General features: G+C 49.6%; 1 protein-coding gene across 1 annotated transcript; it reads right to left on the bottom strand.

Annotated features, from left to right (window-relative positions):
* Positions 1-26,273, bottom strand: Galnt12 (polypeptide N-acetylgalactosaminyltransferase 12). Its single transcript, XM_021641500.2, has 10 exons — positions 25,844-26,273; positions 15,195-15,364; positions 13,398-13,587; positions 9,929-10,114; positions 9,077-9,194; positions 7,883-8,059; positions 4,681-4,812; positions 3,076-3,189; positions 2,132-2,278; positions 1-591 (listed from the first exon to the last, which is right to left on the bottom strand). The coding sequence occupies exons 1-10, from the start codon at positions 26,218-26,220 to the stop codon at positions 451-453; spliced, it is 1,752 nt and encodes a 583-aa protein (XP_021497175.1). The 5' UTR covers positions 26,221-26,273; the 3' UTR covers positions 1-450.
* Between the last annotated feature and the right edge of the window lie 357 nt (positions 26,274-26,630).

Below are 26,630 nucleotides of genomic sequence, written 5' to 3'. Positions count from 1 at the left end.
TAAGCAGAAAGCAGTCTTTATTGTATAAACCCAGACCACTCATCTCACGCACACCTAGCGAAATCAACACGATGTTTCTAGTGTCCATCTTGCCCCAGTGAGGAAACTCTAACACGACACTTGAGGTATTAGCAGTTTGTGCAAAGTACACTGCAAACATCAACGAGCCTTGTAAGTACCAAAATAAAATATTTACCTTTTTGCTAATGAGAAAAAAGGCACCACTGTAAAATGGACATCTTGATAGAAAAATACCCTAGTGAAGCTTTCAAATACCAAAGGCAACACCTTGGGATTGCCCTCAGAGATAGGGCACAGGGAGACATTTTTAAAGTTTTCAAAATCTGTACAAAGCTTATTCTCCTTCTTGTGACAACCATGTACTTTCTCCATCTCGTTGGGCACCATGTCCATGGCCATGATGGGCTCCTTCCTTGACAAGGCGATGCGCTATGACACGTGCTCCTTGAAGAACCATCTCTGGTTATCTGAGTTGGTACAGTCCCTCAGGAGTGGTGCAAAGCCGGGGCCGTCCTCCTTCTTTGTGGCCTTGACACATTTCCTAGTCTGTTTGTGAACTAACGTGCCATCCTACAAACGATAACAGATGTTTTTATGTTCAAGATGATTTTTAGTGGCTCCTCAGAAAAGCCCCATTTCCCTTCAGGCAGATCTTTAAAGGCCCCAGGGAGTGATTTTCAGCATTTCGGAACTATGTATCAACTATGCAAAACAGCGCCACCTGCTGACTACTCAGGAGGACGGGATGGTGGCTCCAGCCCTCCTCTCTCCTTCAGTGAGGTCACAGCCAAGATCCTTTATTGACCTTCCTCATGTCTCTTCATCAGTTAACTCCATCCCCGATGACCTCCTTCTCCTGAGCATGCAGAGACCAGGTGACATGGTATCCCTCCACCTTCTTTGCTTGAGACAGGGCCTCTTCTGACCTCAAGTTCACCAACTTAGCTGGCCATTTTGTCCTGGGGACCCCTGACTCTGTCTCCCACGCGCTGACTCCCAGGCAGCTGGCACAATCATCCGGTCTTTATGAGGGGGCTGGGAATCTGAACTGCCATCCTCATGCTCACATGTCAAGAGCTTTATCCAGGGAGCCACCCCTCCAGCCCTTCAGTAAAATTCTCAACGCAGCATGAAACCAGTCTTGTTCTAGATTGCACTATCGCTATCTGGGGTTAGGAAAAAAGAAAAGAAAAACCCAAAGGGAAGAGGACAACAGACTATGGGGTGTGTGGATTATTTTTCCTAAAGTTTTTAATTTTACTCTAAGATGGTGTCTTCTGGCCTGGAACTCACAATCCTCCTGCCTCAGCCTCCTGCGCGCTGGGATTATAGGAGTGTGCTACCACGCCCAGCTCTTATTTTCTTCTGTCAAACAGGAAACACTCCAGGGCTTGGTTCTTCCAGAGAGCCTGCAAACTTCACTGCTTATTACTACATTTTTTTCTACAGCAAAATATGTTTCAACTCTGAATGGGATTTCGGGTTAACCCCTTTCTGAGTGGTCGTGGCAGAATCTCTGTCCATCCCTGAGGCCAGCCGGGAATGACTAATGAAAGATAGCTCGCTTTTGTTGGGAGTTGGCTCCTCCAGTGTTTTGTAAAGTCTTGCCATGGACCTGCTGCAAGTGGACCAGGGGCCTGTGCCTTCTAGGTGTGCTAGGACATCGCACTCTCAATCAACAGTGTGTGGAAAGCCAGCTCCATCCAAGCAGCCATGAGTCTCTATAGGGTCTCACAGGTTCCACAGGAAGTCCTGGGAACCCACTATGTCCTTCCCGGAGCAGGACAGGCTGCTATAAGAAGCCCATAGAAAAGCTAAACGGGGCTCAGAGAAGCAAGGCGGTTCCTGCTCGGGTCTAACCTCATGTCCTGGCATTTGGGCATTTAAGGCATTTGTATAACCCATCTGACCCCCATACATCTGTGATGACTCTACTTTCTATTCTTCCCCACCGCAGCTCCTGGTGTAGGAGAAAAGGCTGATGGAGAAGAAAGCCCCACTGTCACCAGAAGCCACAGACTCTGACCCTACCTCCCAGGGTCACAGGGAGGCCTCCCTCACTGTCTTACAGACCTGGAAGGATGACAGAGAGAGCCGCACAGTCACTAACCTCGTGTAGGATGAACTCCTGATTCTTTGGAACAGCGTCTCGGCAGAGATGCATGACAAGGATGTCCTTCCCTTCCTCCACAGCTACACAGGCCTCGGGCTGTCGGGTGTTGTAGCGTAGTTCTTTCTGGGATGTATACTCGAAAAACTAACAACAGTGTGACCAGCATGTGTCAGTGTGCCTTGTGACGTGACAGAAGATGCCCTGGACAAGATTGTCCAGGGCAGCAGTTTCTCAACCTGCATATCAGATATTTACATCACGATTCATAACAAAACTACGGTCATGAAGTAGTGATAATAATAATTTTAGGGTTGGGGGTCACAGCATGAGGAGCTGTATTAAAGGGTCTCAGCATTAGGAAGGTTGAGAACCAATGACCCTGGGGAAATAAATGGGGTGAGCTGGAACACCACCACTCCACCTCACACCACCACTGCCACGACCGTGTCAGGGCTTCAAGTGTCTTGGGGCACTGGGTTGGCCTCTTATTTGAGCCCGAATAAGACCTTTCTTCCTTGGATTTTCTTCTGTCATAGTGACTACAAAGTAACAGACAACAGTAAGTCCCACATGTTAGGCTAATCCTCTGCCACTGAGTCACACTCCAGCAGGAAAAAAAAAATTATATATATATATATATATATATATATATATATATAATTTTCTAAAGGACTCACAGAGGGCTGGTGAGATGGGTCAGCTGGTAAAGACGCTATTAACCTGACCTGAGTTCTATCCCTGGGACCCACATGGTGGAAGGAGAAAACTGACCCCTGCATTTGTCCTCTGACTTAAACACACACACACACACACACACACACTAGGCACACATTCACAGGCAAATAAGTAAATAAACATAATAAAAAGGGTTTTTTTTGTTTTGTTTTTTTTTTAAAGAAGAACAACAAAGCTTGCCCCTCCCCATTGAGGCCTACACCTACCTGGTTCTGACCCATCCCATGGCAGAGGTACAAAACGACCTGTTGGCCATCGACTTGGTTCTCACTGGGTGGACTGTAGTCAAAGCAGTACCCTCTTAATCCTTTGTTCTGGAGCTAAACAAGACACAGAGGTGGTGTGTGGGTCTAGATGTCTACACACCAGAAGACCCCACACAAGGTCACCAGGGAGAACACAGTGAGGCAGAGGCCCCGAGGAGACAAGCACTGTCCTTCTGTCCAGCTCCTTCTAGTCACCATAATGCTTTCCCACGCTGACACCAGGTGTGAGCTTGGCTCCACTTTCGGAGGACAAACCTGGCCTGAAAGCTCACATCTCTATTTCTCCGTCGCAGCCTTATTGCTGCCCTGGCACAAGCATCTCTGGGTCACGGCCTCGCTTCCATGAAGATTATGAAACAGAGAGGTGCAGCTTACAGACAGTGCCATGGGGAAAACATTCCACAGACAACCAAGCCTGTGTTCTTCTCAGCATGGTAAAAGTAGTCACGGGAGGACACTCGGAGGCGTGACTCGGGCTAAAGGAGCCTTCCGGAGCAAGCTGCTACGGCCTGACACGGGGCCCCACTGGAGTCTGCGACCACCCAGGGGGCAACCCGAGAAATGGAGGAGTGTGCACCGAGAGGCAAGGCGTAGCGGCCGTGTGGCGGGCTGTGGCAAAGGTCTGACTCCCATGGTAATGCCACATTTGCAAAAATGCACACTCAAGTGGGCAGCAGTGAATGACATGACACGCAGGGTTCGTCCTGACAGACAAGAGCAGCAAGGGTGGGACAGGGGAGAAGAAGACGAGAATCCGGAATATTCTGGAATCACAAGACACAAGACTCAAACCTTTCCCGGTGTTCCCGTACATCTGGACATTTTCACACCGTGAACATAATTTAACACTAAGTCCTAGCTTTGCACCCATCCCAAATGGGGCAGCAGCACTTCAGAGGAGCAGCAACAGAGTGGCCCATGGGGATACGGTGCAGCTCCCAGAAAAAGTATGCCTCTCGTCTTAGCTGTACTCATTCTACTTTTTTTTATTTGTTTGTTTGTTTTTAGGTTTTCTGAAGGACTGGAGGTGAGTCCTCAGCCTCCGCTATTTGTGTGGCTTTTAAGGGCTGGGAATCATTGAACTGGCCAGTTGAGACTAAAAGTAACATGAAAATACCAGCAAAGACAAAGACACAGAAACACCACATAAGTCTCCTTCCCCTGCCCAAGAACAGTAATTAACTGGTGAGATGCTCCACAGGCACAAGGACTTCCACACAGGTCCAATGGCCTGAGTTTGATCCCCAGGTCCCACAAATTGACAGAAGAGAGCTGTTCTCTGATCTCCACATGCCCCATGACACCCCCCTTAAACAACAACAAACCATAGCTCATCCTTGACAACCTCCAGCTGCCTTCCTGTCCTGGCATTCAGGACCCAGGACCCAGATGCCCAAGGGGAGAAGAAAGGACAGTGTGTCATCAGACAGGAGGGTTGAAAATGGTGGAGGTCTGTAGTCTTCACCAATAGGGATTTTCTTCCCCCAGGATCATTGTTCAGACCCAACATCTGGCAACGTCCATTCCACTATGATCCAGGCTCACCATCCCAAAGAAGCCAGGCCTGTCCTCTGGCACGTGCAGTTCTGGGTACACTGTGTCCAGGAACCACTTGAAGTCTTTACACTTGAGCTTGGCTCGAAGCTTCTTCCTCTCCGTCACGTCCCCAAAGGGTTCCTGAGAACACAACAGAATACTGAGTCCCTACAGTCCCTGGACCTGCCTATCTACACGCGTTCTCGCTGAAGTCTCTAGCTAATGTATAATCCAGAGTGTTTACAGAGCTGGGTGCTGGGCACAGAATGTTCAAGTAGCCAGTGTTGTTAGCGTGTGAGGAGAGAACCGAATACCACAAACTGTCCTCTGACCTCCTTATGTGCATCACAGCATGTTAACACCCACTCGCATAACACAAATTGAATGGAATTCATTTTTAAAAGAAGGAACTGGGGGGTAGACAAATATTTACTTATTGCCCGTTTTGGGGGAATCACTTGTCAGTCTTCAACAAAATAACACACTGGAGCAGGGACAGTCCCATGACAGGCAAGAAGAGACCATCACACTGGCACAGCTAGAGGGAAGCCCAGGAAGGAGAATGAGGTCAGGAGGCAAGGTGTCTGCAGACGGAGCCTGGGAAGCCTGCGTCAGCATCTCGGACCCCTGGGCCAATGTGGACACTGACCACAGGCCAGCCTCATGCCCAACCAGAGGAATGGCACGACTTAGGCTGCGCCCTTCTTACTACTGATATCTGAGAGTTCACTCTCAAACACAGGAGAGTGTCCTAGATCTTATCACGAGGGACTTGCATATTCAATACAGTGAGGCACAAATCATGCTGCATGCTGAACTCATTCACATGAGCTCACGGCTGCAGTAAGAAAGCTTCTGCACGTGTGAGTCCGCAGGCAAGCACCCCGAGTGACTAAACAAAGGCCGCCACCATGCCGCACACAAACGGTCACTCAAGAACAATGATGACAACTGAGATATGACTGTCTTTGCTCAAATGTGTTATCCCGTTGAGGACTGACAAGCAAGGAAAGCAATAAATTTTTATTGCCACTTCAAATTTTTATTCCCCAGTGCTGTTTTTTTTTTTTTACAGTAACATTTATTTGTGTGTGTACACGCCATGGTACATATAAGGCCATGGGACAATTTGTGATAGTCAGGTCTCTCCTTCCACTATGTGGACCCATCATTGGACTCGGGTCTTCTGACTCGGTGGCCAGCCCCTTTGTCCATTGAGCCAGCTCAGTGGCCCCATCTTTGACCAAAGCCCATCTTCAAACATAACCCAACCAGCACTGACCTACAGGAACATTCAACACCCCCTCACATGTTCTGGGGAGTGAGGGGGGCCACTTTGAGAACAGCAACCCAGGGTTCCAGGCAGTGGGGCAGTGAGGAGCAGGTGTTCTTGCCTGTTGCACTAGGACAGGTGGAAGAGGCTGAGGCAAATGACCGTAGAGCCCTTGAGGCACACAGCCATGTGGTAGATCAGGCTGTTGGCTACTGGGTTCAGCAGAGCTGAGAGAGGCACCCTGGAGCGCGCTACCTCCCATGAGCTACCAGGCCTTGGGTAGGCTCCTTCAGTTTCCCAGTCTCCTCTTCCTCCTTCTCCCTAACCCCCTGTGCTTCAGGCTTCTCATCTATAAAATGAGGATTTGGTAGCTACCCTTCCCCGCCCCCCCCCCCCCCCACCAGGGCTGCTGGCAAGGCCTCAGGAGAAATTTCCATCAAGGGCAAGAACAGATGTCTTGGAGAAGACCTCCTTTGGTCGCCAAGTGCCCCTCAGGCATGCAAAGCTGACATCTGACGTATGGAGCTTGATGGTAGAGAGGCCATGGGCCCAAAACATTGTGGTGGGGGCTGGGATGGAGCAGATCCTAGTTCCCTGAGGCAGGGGCCGAAGGAGGCTCTGAGGCAATAGCAGCCTCTCAGCTATGGGCCTGAGGACAGTCACTGGCTTGCTCCCACGGAGCCTCAGTCACCACAAGGTATATGAGTACAGCTCGGTGTGTGGCTGGATTCCTTGGGTACAGGGATCTAGCTGTGGAAGAATAAGGCTCCAGGTCTGTGAACCATTCCACAGTGCTGGGATGAAGCCTCTGAAAGGACACAAGAGACCTCCACCTAAGAAGGCAGGTGTGCTCTGAACAGTAACCTCAGACAACAAATTGTGCCAACTTCCACCCTGAGTACCTAGACTCAACCAAGCTGGTTACAAAGGAAAGCTAGGACAGCTGCACAATTGCCAACAGACGACACTACACAACCCAAGCTGGCTTCACAGGCACAATCAAGCCTGGCTACTCTCTGTTCTGTACTTGCAAATTCACCTCCATGATGAGCGGTTTCCACCCTGCATAAATACTTGTGGTGTTTTCATACTGTCACAGACATCCACACACACATGCTATTCAACATTCAAGCTATTCAACACACATGTTCCCAGGAAGGCCTAAGAAGGCCATGCCCTGCCTACATGTTTTACACTCACACTATAAACATGTGTCTCTTCCACGATTTACTGGGACCTTGCTTTCCACCACGTGTTCCTGACTTTGCCACCCCCGACCAGTGTTTCTTGGATTTCTGAATGTAAGGAAGTGGTATGGGGCCAACAACATGGCTCAGCTGCTAAGGGAACTTGCCACAAAGCCTGACAACATGGGTTTGAACCCTAGAACCCACATGGCAGTAGGAGAGAAGCAACTCCTCAAAGCTCTCCTCTGATCTCAACACAAACACACACACACACACACACACCAATAAATAAATGTAAAAGAAAAGTAAGTTGTGATGTGCCTCACAGAGAACACACTTTCATGTAAGAGCTATTCAGACATAGGTAACAGTGCCCTAGGCCATGTGGTCATTACTGACGGACCAACAATGCATTTACTAAACAAAGTGTCCTGAAACAGAAGTATACATGACAACCGTACCAGCTGGCTGCCAAAACCGTTTGGTCTGAGTCTCACAGGAACCAAATATTGCTAGAAACAATGTCATGAAAACCACTAATTCAGTATTGGTAGTGTCTCTATGAAACACGGCTCTGTGGAGAGTGAGAACCAACTACGTATCCCCATGAATGAAGTATAGGTTTTCCCATGTCGTAGCAGAAAAGCCCAGTGTGCCCCGTTTTTATAACCACATATACCTTGCTGGGAAAGCCGGACTATGGGGCTTGGTCCCCATGCAGCTGACGGCGTACACGTGGGGAGAAACTCACCAGGCGGGCCCGGGGGTTGCGGTGGTAGTAGAGTTCTTTAAATTCATCCATCCACACCTCTGCAGCGCGGACACTGTTGGCCAGGGCCTTGCTGCGCGAATAGGGAGCTTGCTTGGGGAAAACGTGGCCTACGTGGGAGCAGGGGTGAGTCTCCAGAGTGCCACCACACTGCCAGATCTGCAATGGAGGTGGAGAGGCCACGTGGTAAGGGGTGGCTGCTGGGTCCACAGGGAGTTCAGCCTGGTGGCACATGCTGAGGCTCTCATCCTCCACAGAAATGGAGGCCACTTACCAACATGCACCTGACACAAAGGGAAAGAGCAAGACAGCAGCCCTGAGACAGACAGGACACAGGGGCTGAGAGCCCCAAAGCCAGGCAACACAGCTCATGCACCTGACTGGGGAGGGCCCTGGAGACCTCGCCAGCAACCCACTTCCTCAGTGGGTTGCACATGTCTTCATTACCTGATGCCACAGAAGAGAAGAGAGCAGCAAGGAAGAAGGGAGGTTTGAGAGGTAGAGAGGAAGCTTCTAGAAGAGGCAGAGAATCCTGTCACCTAGGGAAGAGGCAGAAAAACTGTTAGAATTACACCCAAAATTCAGGGGTGGGGTGGGGGAGAAGGTCATTTGGGGCCTTATTTTCCCAAAGACATTCTGAACAAACCTAGCATCTGGTGTTTATAATGTAGGGTTTGAGTGCTGTGGGTTGGGAGGCCAAATTCTTCTCAGTTAACTGTTTTTAAGAAGGCAGAACAATGGTGAAACACTGCTAAAATCTAAGTTCTGATCCTGCTGATGAGGAGACCACTGACAAGCCGACAGGCTCAGGACTTTGACTCTGGTATTTCAGGCCAGGCTCTGCCGCTAACTCTGAGTGACCATGCACGAGCCATGTCCACAACCCAGCCTCAGTTCCTCCTGCCTGTAGAGTGAGAGAGAAACTAGGCTTGTGATGCTATTTCCAGCCCATGTCTTACGTTAATGTGAAAGTACATTTCCAAGATAGTTAAATATAATGTCAAGCATGTTGATAAGATATGCATGCCACTGTCTTGCAGGATAATGGGATACACCACCAATACTGAAGAAGGTAAGAGGGAGAGGGGGGAGGAGAGACGGAGAGACAGAGAGACAGAGACAGAGAGAGACAGAGAGAGAGAGGAAATGAAGAACACAGAAGGCAGAACTACTCACCCTGAAGGAGAATTCGAGGTTCTCTCCTCCCCAGACTTCCATTCCTGTATCGTAAGACCCCAGATACTCAAAATATCTCTTATTCACAGCAAACAGTCCCCCAGCCATTGTCGGAGACCTAGAAAACAGTGTTACCCGTATTTCAGTGGAAGGGGCACAGAGCCTTCATGAGAGGCTTAACCACTCTCCCTCCTGGAGTCTATGTCCCAGAAAGCCGAGCCCTTTCATGCATTCATCCGTCCACAAGCACACCTGAACTCACACTCTGTGCCTCGCAAAGCCTGGAGGCACACAGACACATCCCACAGTCCCTGCCTGGAAGTTCACAGAGAGCTCAACAGGCAAGTCCTCTGGGTATGGCACACATCACTGAAGGCAATCCAGAGTCCTGTAAGGCAGGGACAAGACAAAGGGCAAGGAGGACAGAACCGTGCTTCCTGAAGGAGGCAAGGTCAGAGGGAAGAGTGAGCAGAAAGAGGAGGAACGGAATTCAGCCCCACCCACTGGCATGCACAATGGCCTGGGGGCAAGAGAAACACCCCACCCCACCCACCCACCAGTTTTTAGACTGTCTCAGAGCATTTGCCTGGCATGTGTGAGTCCCAGGATTCAACCCTCAGCACCACCAGGGGAAAATGCAAATTTTAGCTATTTTAGCTTATGGATATTTTCCCCCTGTTAAAATTTTCTATTAATTAGCTGAAACATACCAATATAAAATCTGTTTGTGTCGGAAAGCTACTTAATAAGATCAATCAGTGCTCTGGGGAAACAGTGAGGTAGAGAACGGAAGTCCACAGCCAGCCAACCCCCCACGCCCCCCCAACAGAATGTGCTCTCTTTGGGCCTGACCTGATGACGTCGATAGGAGACCTCATCAATGCCCGCTCCCGCTGGGGAACCACGTGCCACGTGAACACCAGCCGCCAGTCAAAGCCTCCGATCTGCGGCTCCCCCGGATTGCCCAGGTACTCGAAGGTGTTCCAGTCAATCACATCAATGACGGGGCACACCACTGCCGACTCCTTCTCGTGGATCCTGCAAATAGCCAACACGTCAGTCTCTGCTCCAGACTGCAGGAGTTCCAGAATGAGCAGTCACTCTTCCCACCCCTTATTTAGGCATTTGGGCCACCATGGGACGTGCTAAGAAGGTAGAGAGAGGCAGAAACACGTATACCGCCACAGTCTCCCTCTTCTCTACGTCTCTCCGGGGACATTCTGGCCTAACCCGAAACCCTTTCAGAGGGTTAAGGTGTGTGAAAAATCAAAGGTGACTTTTAAAACAAAACAAATACTCAATTTCTCAGGAGTGCAAATGATTGCATTACAATGAAATACTTTACCATGAAGAAAAATTATCTCAAGCAGATTCGGAGACTCATAACCAAACCTTTGGTAGAGTGCAGGGAATCATTCACTAAAAGGGGAAGTTAATATGACCAGGAGAGGACAGGAGCTCCACAAAGACAAAATATATCAGGGCACGGGAGTCCTCTATGAGACTGTTTCTCCAACCAAGGACCATGTATGGATATAACCTAGAAACCCTGCTCAGATGTAGCCCATGGTAGCTCAAGATCCAAGTGGGTTTCCCTAGTAAGGGGAACAGGAACTATTTCTGACATGAACTCAGTGACTGGCTCCTTTATCTCCCCTCTACCCCCCGCCCCCCGGAGGGAGGAACAGCCTTGCTAGGCCACATTGGAGGACTTTGCAGCCAGTCCTGAAGATACCTGATAAGTTAGGGTCAGATGGAAGGAGAGGAGGACCTCCCCTAGCAGTGGACTTGGAAAGGGGTAGGGAGAAGGTAAGGAAGGGAGAGGGAGATTGGAAGGAAATGTGGGAGGGGACTATGGCTGGGATACAAAGTAAATAACCTGTGATTAATATAAACAAGTAAAAATTAATTAAAAAAGAGGAATTAGGGAAAAAAAAAAGAAAGAGTTATCTCTGGCAAGCAAGACAGCTCAGTGGATTAAGGAGCCCACAGGGTGGAAAGAGACTGATTTCTCCAAAGTGTCCTCTGACTGACAGAGGTGCAGGATGGAGCACCGACTCTCAACTGCGTGAGTACACACACACACACACACACACACACACACACACACTACAATGTAATTAACTTTTAATAGAAAGAACATTCTTAAGAACAAAAGATATACCAGGCATGTATATGCCTTTAATCTCAGCACTTGGGAGACAGAGATGGATCTCTGAGAGTTTGAGGCCAGCCTGGTCTACATAATGAATTCCAGGACAGCCAGGGACAGACAGGAAAAAAAAGAGAAGGAGAAGGCCTAAGACCAGGGTTATAGTAAGACTCTCAGTTCTAAGGATTTGAACACTGCCCCTTATTTGTCATATTGCATTCGCCAAGTGACCTGATGCCTCTGAATCTATTGCCTTTGTGGTAAGAAGACAGATGTGTGTCCTCAAAAGGTTAACATGAAGATTCTTGAGGGCAAGTTTGCAAGCTCACTGGCAGAAAACCTGGAATCTCACTGCTTTTCATTTCTTGTTTACAGTGAATGTAATAAAAATGTTGTGACTTCTTTTTGCACATATGAGCCTGTATGTATGTTGGCTTTGATATCCATAAACATTATTCAAACCCAACTGTCCATCACATGTTCCTCATTATCTTTGACACCGTGACATGGGCGGAAATGAACTGAAAGGGTACGCTCTCCTGGGGACTTGTATCTTTGGGTTACAGGGGGTGGGAGGTGGGCTATCTGAAATGTAAGACCTTCCCATCTAAGAGTCAACGCATAGAGGACAATGAAACAAAGGAGCAGACTGAAGAAACCCATGTCCTAGACCAACAGAAGCAAGTCAGAGAGACCGCAGATGCCAGACCAACGTGGGACGAGCAAGGTCAGAACGGCCAGGTTAGACAGATGGGACATCTGTCAACATCCATGTCATCAAACAGAGGGACCGCAAGAAGGGCGTGCCGGCCAAGGACTGAAGGCCACTGTCCGAGTTCCCATGACCCGCCATCCAGCTGGCAAGAACCACAGAGAGCCCAGCTTCAGACAAAGGGGAACCCGAGAAAGTGCCACACTGGTACTTGGGTGCAGGACTGCCTCGGGAGTAGAGGAAGTATTTGTGGAGAAGTCTCCAGAATTAAAAACAGAACCTTCAACTTCAACATGGATTACTCAGCATCCTTGGCCTGCAGCGTGACAGGAACAATCTCTGACACGACATCTCAGACTCCTCTACTTTCAGAGCACCCTGGAAGGAAGGGTCCTCGATACAGCTGAGAGTGCCCAGGCAGTCTATGGCCCTGTGGGTATCACTCCAGCAGGTGCCAAATGCAAACGTCTCCCAGGTGTTTCTGATGGACCTTCGGGGTAGAGAGCTCCTCCCTGATGGTGGCCTTGCTCACAGGGAGGCGCTTCGCTGATATGCTAAGATTCTGTCATTCTCACATCCTGTCAGCTCACCGGCTCAGGAGCAAGGGTGCTACACTCACATTTAACAGAGCCTGAGGGTAGACTTCTATGTGCACAGTGGGGGAAGGGAGACCCCGGCCAGATTCCATATAGCGCACTATTCTCCAACCTCGGCCTCTGGCTCAGTCCTAGAGAAACCCCAAGGCTGTTGCTGGTGACACAGAGAACCACAGCCAGACCCACAATACAGACATCTAGGTAGGAGGCTGGCGGTGGCCTTGAAGATGTATGTGTTACTAAAAAGTACACTTTACAGCTGAACTAGCATAAAGGTGAACAATAATACAGGCTAGGTTCATTATACTCATTTTTAGTTCTGATATTCAAAGAAATTAGTTGTTTTTTTTTTTTTAAATTGTGAGTTCCAAGATATGCCTTGCATACATAAGTCTCAGATCAATCTCTAGCATTATATACAAATACTTGTGAACACACACACACATACACACACAACCCCCTCTTTTAGGGTCTCTGAGTGTCAAGGACCCCAAGTGTTGCACTTAACGGATACTGAGTAACTCCAATATCCATGGCTAAGTGAGCCATGCTTGAAATGAATACATCCAAGTGCATATCCGCATGAAGCCTGGTTCTAGCCTGCAACAACTCTGTAAGCCTGGGTAGGGTTGGTGACACTCCCCAGGTCTGCTATAAGAAGCTGGCCATGGTAGCTGCCCACCCCCACCACCCGCTGCCGTATCTGAGCACCTTTCACAGGCCACTTCACTTGCCATTGGACCATCCCAGGGGTCTGCTGAAGGGCAGCGATGCAGGCCCTGACAACCCTCCAGCAGCCAGGAGGAAGCTTGAGGTGCTTCCACCCAAGCTCCCCCCCCCCCGAGAGTGTGGCTCACACACCTCTTCAGCAGAGGCTCCAGCCACCCCTCGTGGCATTCACAGTGACAGTCCAGGAAGGTCAGCACTTCGCCCCTGGCCACGGAGGCTCCCAGCAGCCGGGCTCGAACTAGGCCCTCCCTCTTGTTAGCGCGGATCAGGCGCACCTTGGGCAGCTGGGACAGCTCGTTGGCCAAGCGTTCCTTCAGGTGCTCTGAACACAAACAGAACAGTAGTCACAGCCCCACATCCTTAGAGACCAAACATCCCATCCCCACCATCCAGCGCCTCCCTGACTCCCTCAGATGACACCCAAAATGCCCAGAAGCAAGGCCAGGCTGGAGAAGACCTACCTGCAGACACTCTCAATCATATGCTTAAAATGAGTAATGTTATGGTGCCTGAATATGTCTCCGAAAAACAGATGCTAAAAGTATTTCATAGGGGACTGGAGAGAGGGCTTAGCAGTTAAAAATACTAGCCACCCTTCCAGGGGACAAGAGCTGGGTTCCCAGCACCCCCATCAGGCTGCTTATAACCATCTCTAACTCCGATTCCAGGGATCCAGCACCCTCTTCTGGCTTCCAAGGGCACTGTATGCACGATGCAATACACACATACACTCACACACACAACCTTATTGATTATTTTTTGATGTTATGTATATGGGTATTTTGCCAAGATGTATATTCATGCATCGTTTGTATGAATAGTGCCTGCAGAGACCAGAGAGGGCATCAGATCCCCTGGAACTGTTGTTACAGACCATTCTGAGCCATCATATCGGCACTGGAATCAAATCTAGGTCCTCTGTTAAAACAGCAAATGATTGCTATTAGCCACTGAGCCTGCTCTCTAGCCACCAATAAACCTTTATTTAGAAGACCTTCGTAGGTTGACTTGTGCACATTTAAAACTGAAGCCCACTGAATATGGTCCCGTGCCTCCATGGGCACACTGTGATTGGAGCTTCCCCATCAAAATGGTGCTGTCAGGAGCTCTTGGAACCTTTTGGAGGTGGGACCTGGGGGCAGGCCCCGAGGCTGCTGGTGAGAGCGCATTTCTGGGGGATACAGGACTCCTGTCCCCAGGTACAATCACTAGCTCTCACACAACTCTCCACCAATGCTTTCCACTATAATGCGCTAAAGCTAAGAAACTGAACTCCCATAACAATAAGCCAAAGAAACTTCTTCCTCCTAAGCAGCCTGCATCAGATGTTTTGCTATAGAAACAGAAAGCTGACTAAGACATAATTTTTATTAAAACAGTAATTATCTTAGCAACCATTTTCCTCAGAAGCAGTACTTTATAGGGTAGCAGCAGCAACAGCTTGTCAGGGTGATGACATGGTCGGAAGCTGCCTCCCATAATAAAGCTCGTAGTTACCTGCTTCTGCGCTCTTGACATTTCCCCCAGTTGGGCCCAATGATCCCGACTTTAGCCAGTCACCCAACATCCACTGGCTACAGACCCTCCTTGGATACACTAGCCCCAGCTAAACCAAGACTGACCTGTGTTTGGGCAAGAGACATTCCCCCACTTCTTCACTTCCGCCCTTGACCAACCTTGCCCCTGCCCTTGGCTGTTCCTCATATAACACACTGACCTCTTAGACTGATCTAGAACCCACCTGTCCCTCTAAAGCTTGGCTCCTACCAAGCTCTTGACATCCCAATAGCTTATGGTGACCTCTAAGGGCAAAGCTCCCCAGAGAGCCTCCCCTCACCACTGGCCAATAGCTGACCCAGAGTATACCTGTCCTTCTTCACGCTCTCACCCTAGCTACAGACTTAGGATAGACATAGACAAAGGACTTACCTCTGTCGCTGTAGTCATCAACCAGAATGACCTCCTCCAGCAAGATGTCAGGGGAGGTCTCAAGGACACTGTAAACTGTCCGAAGGAGTGTGGACCAGGCTTCATTATAAAATGCTATGATAACAGAAGTCTTGGGCAGATTATTGTAATCGTATTTCTCCTCTCTGCACCTGTAAGTGGAATGTAACTTCAACAACAGAGAAGCCAGAAGGTTTACAGCACTGGGGATGGAGTGATGATGGGGACATGGGACATGGCCTTTAGGCTTCTCCTGGGAAATAATCTACGAGAGGATCTCCCACATGGAGCGCCAGGAGACCCTTAAGAAAAACTGTATCATAACAATGCCTGCTTATGGGATATTCGTTTTAAACTGCACAGCAATGTGAAGATGTGAGCGACACAAAAAACCAGACAGAATCCGAGGGAGGAGACCGCTACTCCCTCGGCGCTTAGCTGTCCTACCTGTCCACCCCACTCTAATCTGGGCTTAGCTCAGCCTGCTCCCCGCTCCTGGCAGTTCCTGCTTCTTCCTCCCTTCTCTACTTGGCAAACTCCCTGTGCCCTCCAAGAGCAGCCCCGCCCTGATGGTCCTCTAGGAAGGGAGAGCTGGCGGCCACACAGTGCTCGCCGTCTCCTCCGTTCCAGCACGTGCAGTCTGTCGTCCTCCTCTCACCCAAGGACTGTGTTCACCTGCCCCAGCATCCAGAAGCCACTACGCCTCACAGAGGTGGGAAGCTGAGCACATATGCTAGACCTGCGGCTAGGGTGTTAGGTGGCAGCCTCTGGGGGTGGGACTGAGCCTGTCTGATCCCAGGAGAGGGGCCACGACTAACGATGGTGGGAGTCCCTGCTTGTTCCGGGGTTTGCTGTCACTTTGCACCGAAGGCTCCCTGGTCAATACATCAATCTACCCTCAGAGTGACAGAGCAACGCCAGTGCCATGGGACTGACTATGGGGCAGTGCCTGGAGATTATCAGCAGGAAGTGCTGATAGCAAGATGAAAGAATGCCAGAGCCACGAGATTTTTGACACTGGGACCAGGCCGAGGGATAAGTTGGCTACGGGAGGAAAAGCTAAGCATGAAGGAGTAGCCAAGTTACCGGTTTCCTGGCAGCCAAGGGAAGGCATCAAAAGACAGGTGAGGGACAGACTGCAGAGACACAGAGCTACACAGAGAGGAGCACAACTCACAACTGGTGACTGCCTAGCAATGCTTCAGTGCACCCGCCCCACTCAGTCAGTCACTGGGTATTTCCTAGTTGCCTGCCATGTGCCGAACAGGCAAGGGCTGTGATCCATGAAGCCTGCATTCAGGGGACAGTAATCAGACAAGCAAGTTAATAATGACCAAAGGAACCCATATTATAAAGAACAGCTGTGGAGGGGTGGGAGGGGAGTGACCCCAGAATCTGTGAGGTAGATGGCCCTCTGCAGGGGTGACATATAAAGAAGCTTAGCCCGGGGGACTTAGCTCAGAGCGCTTGTCTAGTGTGCATAAACCCCTGGCTTTGACCCCAGCAGCTCATAAACCAGGACTGGTGATGCACGCTTATCATCTTGGGATGTAAAGATAGGAGAATCAGAAGTTCAAGGCCACGTTCGTCTATATGGTGAATTTAAGGCCAGCCTGGGTTACATGAGAACTACCTGACCAGAAACCCAACCCCAGCCCTGCAAAACGAAGAGGGGTCACTTTGCATGTGGAATTTAACTTATTTCTGGCATTGTTTCCATTTTATTTTACTTTGAAAGTTTTCAAACATAAAAGGCAGAGGGAGTCAGGATCTTCCAATGTTTCTGCCCACCAAGATAGCTGTCAACACACAGGCAATCTCAACCGGTGTTTTCATTACCCATCCCCTACTGTCCCCATCTCAGATTGCTTTTAAAGAAAATCCGGCATACCACAGTACCCATAACTACTTTAATATGGATTTCTAAAAGATAAAGATTTGTTTCTTAACATACAACAAATGTATATTTGTATATTTAAAAATGGAATGACTCCTTGAGGCTATCCTAGCTCCAGTAATTCATCAAAGCTAACTGGCCTGGGAGACACAGTTTCATGAACCAGAAAGGCAAATGTTGTCAACTGAATTTTACAGAACATATTCATTTTTAAGATGCCAAAAAATGGGATTGGCGGGACAAGGAGGATATAGGTCCCTGATAGATAAAATGCAGTATCTGATCTTTACCTCTGAAACCCCTTCCTGGGCTGGATAGATAATAATATGGTTAAAGTGTTTATTGCTCTTGCAGATGTATGTGCACATACACACACATACACACAATTAAAAACAAAAACACGTATCCCACTTCAGCCTCACTGACCTTGTTTGAAAGATGTGGCTCAGAGAGGTGGAATGGCATTCTCAGCCCACAGAGCACAGGGTGTTGGGGGTTGATCTGGTGTTCTGTGAATTCAGATGCTGAATTCTGTGCCCCAAGATCTGGCTGCAATTCAGATGTGCGCATTGTCACACTCAATGATCAACGCTGTGTAAACTTTTATCCCTAATTATCTCTGATTGGTTAATGAAGTTGCTGACAGCCAATTACTGAGCAGAGGAGATAGGAAGAACTTCCATTATCAGTCTTGGGGTCTCGGGTAGGGACCATGAAAGGGAGAAGAAAAAGAAGAGGTAGAGAAAAGATGTGACTTGATGGAGATTGACATGCAGAACAGAAGTAGCCCAGGCAGGACCAATACGGCAAGTAATCTGGGGCACGTGGCTAGAAGTAGTCAGACCAGACCAGCACAGAGGGTTAGAACAGATGCATATCTGCTCAGCTCTTGTGCCCTAAAGCTTATTAATAAATCTGTAAGTTTCTGTCATTTGGGAGTTAGAATAGATGATTAGGACCCCCAAAAAAATTATAATACATCGTTTTAACAGAGCTCAGAATATACTGGGCTAGGATATCTGTATCCAAAGATGTTCTTAGGAGGTCCTGGTTCATCCCTTGCATCCAGGAGGCTTAAGAGACCACCTGAATCTCTACACGATGATCCCTGGACCATGTATCCCTGTATGGCACTCCTTCCTACCACACTGAGCAATTTTCCTTTGTCCTTCCTGGGGCCATCTGGTAGATTCCAAGTCCCTGGCATAATTGCCACAACCACTTCTGCAGTGAGCCCTGAGGCTCTGTGGCCATGGCCTGGCTCTACTATCATTGAGATGGCTTCTCCAGAACCACAAATAGCCTATTAAGAGACTCCGTTTGGGGAAGGGGGCTGCTCTTCTCAGCCGCCTCTACATTCTCATCCCTACAGAGGCCCTGCTCAGGCACTCAAGGAAAAGTCATCTGGGGTACATGGACACTCTGTTGCCATGAAGCCACAGGGTACCTCTGCCTGCACCTCGCCAAACAGGTGCTACATCCTCAGACACTGGACTGTAATTCATTGGTACAGCAGCACCAACATCAGGAAAATCTAGTAAGCCGCACAAGGGAGTCTGGCCTGTATTCAAGGGGAGAATTTAACCCAGCCTTGGAGGGAACCGTATCAGAGAATTTGTAGACATATTTCAAACTGCCATGCAAGAAGAGAAGACATGGTGGATAACATTTGCTCCATATTTCCTCAGTGGAAGGTAGCACAGGAAAGGCAGCTGCCATATTGTGAGAATACACAAGCAGCCTTGGAGGAGGCTGCTAACAGCCAGGTAAGAATGCCATCTTAAGAGTCAAGGTCGCCAGCCCCATCACGGGTTCAGATGACAAAGACTCAGCCATCATGCTGGCTGACACTTTGTGAGACTCTGACCCAGACCGGCCTATCTATGGTATTGCCATTTGGGCTGTTTTTCCTATGGCATTCCTAAAGCCCCGACCATAGGAACAATGTGAAATAATAATGCCTACCATTATTTAAATCGTGGCATTTTTGTGGTAATCCATACTTCAAAATAAATCACAAGAAAGCCCAAGCTGACAAACCCTTTTAAGTCAACATCACTGTACTCAGTAAAAAGTCCAAGCCTGAGATGACCAAAGGCTGGGGAACTGCTGCAGACTGAGGTGACTGAAGAGGCAGGAAACTAAGCCGTGGGTGGTGGCCTGTGATCCGAACACTGAGAAGGTTAGGGCACGGCAATCAGGAGTTCAATGTCATCATCAGATAGATAGATGTTCCAGGCCAGCCAGACCTATATAGTGAGGCCTGTCTCAAAAGAAAAACAAAAACAAACAATAAAACAAAGTATTGTAACAAGCCAAGTTTGGTACCTCACACCTGTAATCCCGGCACTTGAGAAGCCAAGGTAAATGGGTAGTGAGTACCAGGGCAGCCTGAGCTACACAGAGAGGCCCTGTGTCATAAAACAAAACCAAACGAACAAGTAACAAACAGGAAGCAGAAGATAAGATGGCATAATCAAACCCAGAGGCATCTACAAGAACAATAAAACCAGTGGATATAAATATCTGCTTAACAGTCAATGGCTGTGTGTGAGAGAGAGAAAGGCAGAAAGAGAGAGAGAGAGAGAGAGAGAGAGATTGGGATCTTGCAATAGCATTCAGGCTGGCCTTGACCTAAAGATTCTCCTTGTCCCAAATCCAAAACACCATCACACACCTGGGTGGCACTTTGTGTGTGTGCGTGTGTTTGCGCAGGCGTATGTGTGCAAGCATGCCGAGGGCAGTGCCTGATGTTGGAAATCTTCCACCCTACTGTTTGAGACGGTCTCTCACCGAACCTGTAGCTCATGGATTCGAGTAGATTGGTTGGTTGCCTAGCCAGGCCTCTAGTTCTGCTTGTGTTTGCCCCTACCCAGCCCCAGTGCTAGCACTGCGGGCTGTTACAGAAATTCGTTCTCCAGGGAGAGGAAAGCAAACATCTACCCCTTCCTTACTGGGCACTAAAAAACAGACCAAAGTTTGTTTTTCATTTTTGGGTTTTGTTAAAGTCCAACTTGCTGAACAGGAAGTTTACTGGGTTTCCTTACAGAACACAGGTGAGGGATGATTCAGGTGCATGGATGACGCCAGCTGTACCAACTACAAGGTCTCGCCCCAGCATGAACGATGACTTCCCCAGAGATGCACAGATCCGTCTCCCCTTCAGTCATCCTTCCCTGTCCTATACACTGTAACGGAAATCTGGGTTTCTTTGTATGTTATGTAAATATGCTTTTGTGTTAATCCCAAGTGTGGGATTTTGGTTGGGCAATGGTTTGTCCACACTTGTTAACTGTCACGTTCGGGGTGTGATCTTTGCCACATGGAGAGGGGCATGGTCTAGAACTCTGAGAGTATAAATATGAGGCTGAGAAAGAGCCTGTGTAGTCTGGTGTCTGCCTGTGGCACAGAGCAGTTTGCTGAGACCAGAGACCAGAGACGGTGTGGCGGTTTGGAGCAGATAGACAGACAGAAATGCTTCGGGGTGCAGTGGTGTGGAGGAGCCGGCTAGCTGTATCTGCGGTTGGTGGAGATTGGTGTAGAGCCCTAAAAGAACCCCTTGACCCTAAATAGCCGGAAGAAGTAAAAAGGTCTGGGGCCCCTCTCCCCACTAACCTTTTCTCTCTCCTACTTAAGGTTGGGGGGTTAGTGGAAGGGAGGTAGAGGCCTAAACATCCCAAATAAAGTAGAGTTTTAAAAAGAGACCCATACCGGTGGCTTTCCACTACAATACACGCCGGCAGCTCTGGAGACCATGAGGCCGTATGCTACTGGGGCAGAACTGTATACAGCAGTCCAGGAGGTGCAGCAGAGAGCAGCTGGAATCTCAGGTGAGGGACCTGATCCTGCTTAACCTCTCCTCCTTGGAGGGCATGCCATCAGTCAACAGGCCTTAAGGGTCTCTTACAAGTAATCACAAGTGTTCCGATGAAGATGATGGCCGTTAACTCAGCAACACAGCTCTCTTTACCGCAGGCGTGCACCATGTGGGGCTTTGAATGAGAACAGCCTCCATAGGGTCATACTTGAATGTTTAGTCCCCGGTAGGTGGAACTGTTTGGGAAAGGATTAGAGGATTGACACAGGGGGTGTGTCACCGGGAGTGGGCTTTGACGTTTCAAAGGTCCAAGCCAGGCTTAGTCTCTGTGCCTCCAATTCAGATAAGCTGTGAGCTCTCAGCCACTGCCTGCCTGCTGTCATGCTCCACACCATGATGGCCATGGACTCGCCCTCTGAAACGGTAAACAAGGGCCCAATTAAATGCTTCCTTTTATACGATGCCTTGGCCGCGGTTTCTCTTCACAGCAACAGGACAGTAACTAAGACACTCAAGGATGCCCAGCTTTTACGTGGGGATTCAGACTCAGATCCTCATCTTGTGTGACATGCACTTTACCAACTGAGCCATCTCCCCAGGCACTTTTTTTTTTTTTTTTACTGCCACACATGCAACAGCAGTTTTGGTTTATTTTAAACACTAACTTATGTTATGTAAATATGTTTCTGTTTTAATCCCAAGTGTGGGATTTTAGTTGGGCTAAAGTTTGTCCACAGCTCTTAATTGTGTCCTGGGAGATATGATCTTTGCCAGCCGGTAATGGCTTTCTACGGAGAGGGGTGTGGCCGAGGACTCTGAGGATGTAAATTTGAGGGAAAAGGTGTGGTGCTGAGTGTTGGTGTGTGGCGTGTAGCTGTTTGGAGAGACCAGAGACCGATGGTGTGGCAGCTTGGAGCAGACAGATGGAGAGAAACACTTTGGGTGCAGAGGCTTGGAGGAGATTGCAGGCTGCATCTGTTGTTGATTGGTATATCCCCCCCAAAGACCCCTCAACCCCAAACAGCGTAGAGAAGTAAAGGAGTCTGCACTCCCTCTCCCCACTAACCTTTCCTCTCCTACATAGGATTGGGAGGTTGGAAGAGAGGTAGGGGCCTGAACACCCCAAATAAAGTAAAGTTTTAAAAGATGAATGCTACACATAGAAAATGGCAGGAAGACGAATCTAGAGCTGAAGAGGTTCTGTGGCTCCGAAGTGCTGACTGAAGAAAGAAGACCACAAGCTGGGTCTGGCAAAGATTAAGAAAATATCCTACACTTGACAATCCTTTTTGGAAACTCTAATGTCCACTTAATATGGACTGCCGTACATTTTGTGAGAGCAGATAAGTTGGCTATCTCTCCACAAAAAAAAAAAAAAAAAAAGAGAAATCCCACCAGCTTCCTCCTGCCAGTTCAGCAGGGCATTCTTGGTCCTGTGGATAACTATGTGGAATTACTCTGAGACCCTTCCACACCCCAAGTCCTGATCCTTGAACTCAGACACACAAGTTGCTTCAGCAATCACGGTCAAGAAACTGTTCTCTTCTAGACAGCATGGGGCAGCTGAGTGGCTGGTGCTGGCACACACAGCTCCTTGACACTACAACACCGTTCCTCCACTTTCTTTCCTGCTAACTAGGTCAGAATGTGAGTGACAATGGCATTACAGCAATCATCTATTACGGTATTCAATGAACACCATATTTTGGGGGGTAAGGTTTGCAACTCTTGGCTTTGTGACATACATCCTTGCTAGTTTCGACCGTCCTTGTTATTAATTACTACTTCCTCTAATTCCCATCCCACCACGGTTCCTCTGAGCCAGCAATCCACGGTGACTAGGTCAGCAGCTTTCCACCAGGCCACACATCAGAGTCACCCTGGGACCTAGCCACACAAATTCTGATTTCATTGTTCTGGAGAAGGTCTCTGGCACTGACAGTGTTCAGTGCCGGGCATATGGCCTCCCACTTTGGCCTAGTATCTAGGAGTGAAAATGCTCCCTCCTCACTGACATCAGATGAGAGGCACCTGCAAAGGGACTGTGGACTGCATTTACTGCCCCACTATGGAGAACCTCCCTTGCTGTACCAGTATCCCGGGGCACCTGCTTCCTCTTCCTCCAGGCAGCGCTGAACCTAGCAAAGCGAAGCTGTGCCTGCTATTTGTCAGATCCTCCACAGCATCTCAAGAGCAAAGCCAGCTTCCCAAGTCTCTTTACCTATCTGAACTTGTCTGATAGGTGCCAGACCTTGCACTTGACAGCCAGAGCCGAAGCAGATGACCCTGGGTTGACCCATGCTTTGTCTCTTGTAGCATGTATGCACAAGGCCATGCAAAGACAGCAAAAACTTGTGAATTTACATGCACACTCACGTTCTCACCCACACAGCTACGTATATATTTTCCAAAGTCTGTTTCTATGCTTGGAAAAAGTCTAGACAGATACACAGCAAAATGTTAATAACAGTTTTCCCAGCGTTGTAGGCTGACTTTTTTTTTCCTTTTACTTTTTGAGACGCAGCCTCGGCTGGGCTGACACCAGACAAGCACCATGATGCCTGGCTAAATGCTCGCTTATTGGCTTTTTTCATTTGTTTGGAGTTTTTGCTTTCTCTATGGTAAAATTTCTGGAGCAGTAAGTGCCCTGCTTTTATAATAAAAACAAGCAGGTAAATAACTGTCCCCACACAAAAAGGAAAGTAGGACAGCTCTACGCCAGACCTCCTGGGTGACCCGGGGGCATGGTCTTTTCTTGGGTTCATCTAGAAGTTCTCCCTCCTTGACATCCAGGGACCCTGACTACCTCTCTGCTTATTAACTGGACGCCTGAGGACCCCACACTATGAACACATACTATCTGAATCCTCAGCCTAAACATCAAGACCCTGGCCAGCTCGTGACTGCTGTAGAAACTCCCGAGGCTCCCATTTGTGTGTGGGTTCGCCTTCCGTAGCTTCGCTTACTCAGTCAATCATATTCCGAAGATATGAAACGGAAAATTCCAGAATCGAACGGCTTACAAGCTTAAGATTGCGCACCTTATCAAGTACTGTAATAAAAGCATGCCCTTCCTATGCTATGGGTCTTTCATTCCTTTGTCCAGCACATCTACACTGTATACGCTACCAGCCCGTTAGCCCCTTGGCAGACATCTCTTTACCAGTTTGACTGTCATGGTATCGCCGTGCTTGATACCCATAAGGTTTGGTACCGTGTGAGAATTCAGGCATCTACTGTGATCTGGAATCACTCCCTGAAAATAGAGGGGGCAGACTTTTGTGTGGTAGAAATGCCCTTGCAAGGCCCTGTCAGTACTGACCACACGGATGCTGTGGCTCAAAAGACTGTCCTGGCCAAGACATCCGCAGCTCGCACTCCCATTTCTCCCAGGCTGGTCAAAACTAACGGGGCAGGCTCTGCTGCAGAGTCGTAGGCAAGGCCCATGCTGCTGCGCTGGATTAATTCCCAGGGTCAATGGCACAGCAGGCTCTATTCTCAAAGCCTGATAGGGCACAAGGCAGCTGCATCACCATGGAGACAGGATCCTATAAACCCCACAGGTCATCCAAAGTGTTTCAAAGACATATTCACAACTCCCAACAATAAAGGAAATTGGATGTGGAGAAGAAAAACGTTTGGTCAACCCCTGATGACTGGAAGAGAAACCTCCTAAGTACACTCAGGGCAACGGAGGAAGGGGGAATAGAGACCAAAATATGCTCCCAGGTGTGAGGTGATTAAGTCTGGGGTTGCAGTCTTCCTACCCACTTATGGAGGGTGTACATGCTGATCTCTCCCAAGTTCCCTAGTTTGCAAATGAGGAGACTGAACCCATTGCCTGAAATCACAGAACTCACGAGCAAAAGCCCTGGGGTTGTATCTCCCAGGACTTGGGTGTGAATTCTGGGTCTAACCTGAAATCAGCCCCTGACCCTTAGACCTAGTAGAACTTCGGGGTTTCAAGAAGCTAAACATGCCTTGAGGCATTTGGTAGAAGTGGAGAATTGCTGCCCATCCCAGCCAATTTTACTCCGAGAGATTAATAGGGCCTCGGGCAGAAGCATAGCCCGAACAAATCCATGATGTGAAGTCACATCTGTTAAACTTCCTCTGGGATGGGGGAGGGAATTCACGGCAGCTACCACGTTACTGTCCCAGAATGTCAATTTCATCCTCTTGCAGCTTAACGTTACCTACGCCCTCTGAGTCTATTTCCAAACAGAAAAGAGACGGCGTGGCCTGAGGATACAAGGTGGCAGGTGCCTAAAGGTCACAGCAGGCTCTAACTAGGACCCCTTTCTCACTCCTATTTTCCGGGAAATCGCTAGGCAGAGCTCAAGTGGGGACTAGAAATTCTCTAACAAATGTAAAGGACCGAGGAGGCTGTGAGGCCCAGGGTCAAAGGTGGCAGCCTCTGTGACTATTTGTTTCCTTGTCCCTCACCTGCTGAAAAGCCGGCAGCTCCAACAGGAACTAGGCTCTGACTACACAGCTTCTGCCCCACACCACCAGCTGGGCCAGACTGCAGCCAAAGGCGCCCTTCCCACCAGCCTCTCCTTCTCACCGCCCTCCACCCAAAGCCAGAGAGAGGAAGGCGGTTCCCAGCCTCGGATCCGACCACTGGGCATCTCTCTGGTTTTGCTCTATCCCTGGGCACACCCGCCTAGTCTAATTGCACCACAGGCACGGACTAGGAGTCTCATCCTCTCGGGGCAGAATGACAACTTTGAAGCATCGGGTTCAAGAGTCACCCAGTTACCAGCTCTTTAATTTCCGAGGCTTTCTCTGGTTCGTTTTGATTTTTTTTTTAAACTTCCCCGCCTCCCCGCCCCTTGATAGCCCCTTCTCCTCCGGCACCGCCTCCTCCCGAGGAGGACGCGGCGTCCCACGCGCGGACGCTTCGCCACCACTCACAGAGGGTTCCAGCGCTCCGGCAGGCGGCGGTGCAGCGAGATGCGGTCGCTCAGGTAGATGTTGATCTGGTGAAGCTGCACGCTCTCCTCCTGCAGCCGCAGCTCCTCGCCCTGCAGCTGCAGCCGCACCGCCTCCCCCTGCGCGCCCAGAGCATCGGCAGCCAGCGGCGGCCTGGGCAGCACCGGCTCGCGACGCCCGGGGCGAGGAGTGTGCGGGCGTCCAGAGTCCACCGGCCGGGCCTGGGTCTCCACCATCCCCGACCCGCTTCGAGCCCTCAGCACCGCGCCCAGCCCAGCCAGCGCCAGCAGCGCCAGCAGCGCCTCCCGGCCGCGCCGCAGCCCCCGCGGGCAGCGCCTCCGCACCACGCGTCCCCACATACACCCGCTGGCTGCGCCGGCTGCGCCCCACGGCCTCGGGCTGGACCCGGATCCCGGAACCGCACTCGCCCCGCCCCCGGCCCGCCCCACCTGCGCTCCGCCCCCTTCCTGAATGCAGCGGCCCGCGCCCACCTGCCCGCGCCCACGTGGGTGAGCAACGAGCGTGGCGACCCTGCCGCACGAGTGTAGTCTGAGCGAACCGTTCTGGGCGCTGTGGGTCCACTTCTCTGAACTTACGTGATCCTGGCACGGTCGCAAATGGAGGGTCCTTAACCTTAACCACTACGTGTACAGGATGTGCTAGCATGAAAGCTGCAGGCGGCCCTGGGCGGCAGGCAATGGAGCCTCGTTTGAATCCGGTTTTTCCAAACTGTGTTTTCAGTCTTCGCTTTAGGGACACCTGCACTGCG

Source organism: Meriones unguiculatus, chromosome 3 (assembly GCF_030254825.1).
Source record: "Meriones unguiculatus strain TT.TT164.6M chromosome 3, Bangor_MerUng_6.1, whole genome shotgun sequence".
Lineage (NCBI taxonomy): Eukaryota > Metazoa > Chordata > Mammalia > Rodentia > Muridae > Meriones > Meriones unguiculatus.
The sequence above is the reverse complement of the archived record's forward strand: the minus strand, read 5'-3'. Positions and strand labels throughout refer to the sequence as shown.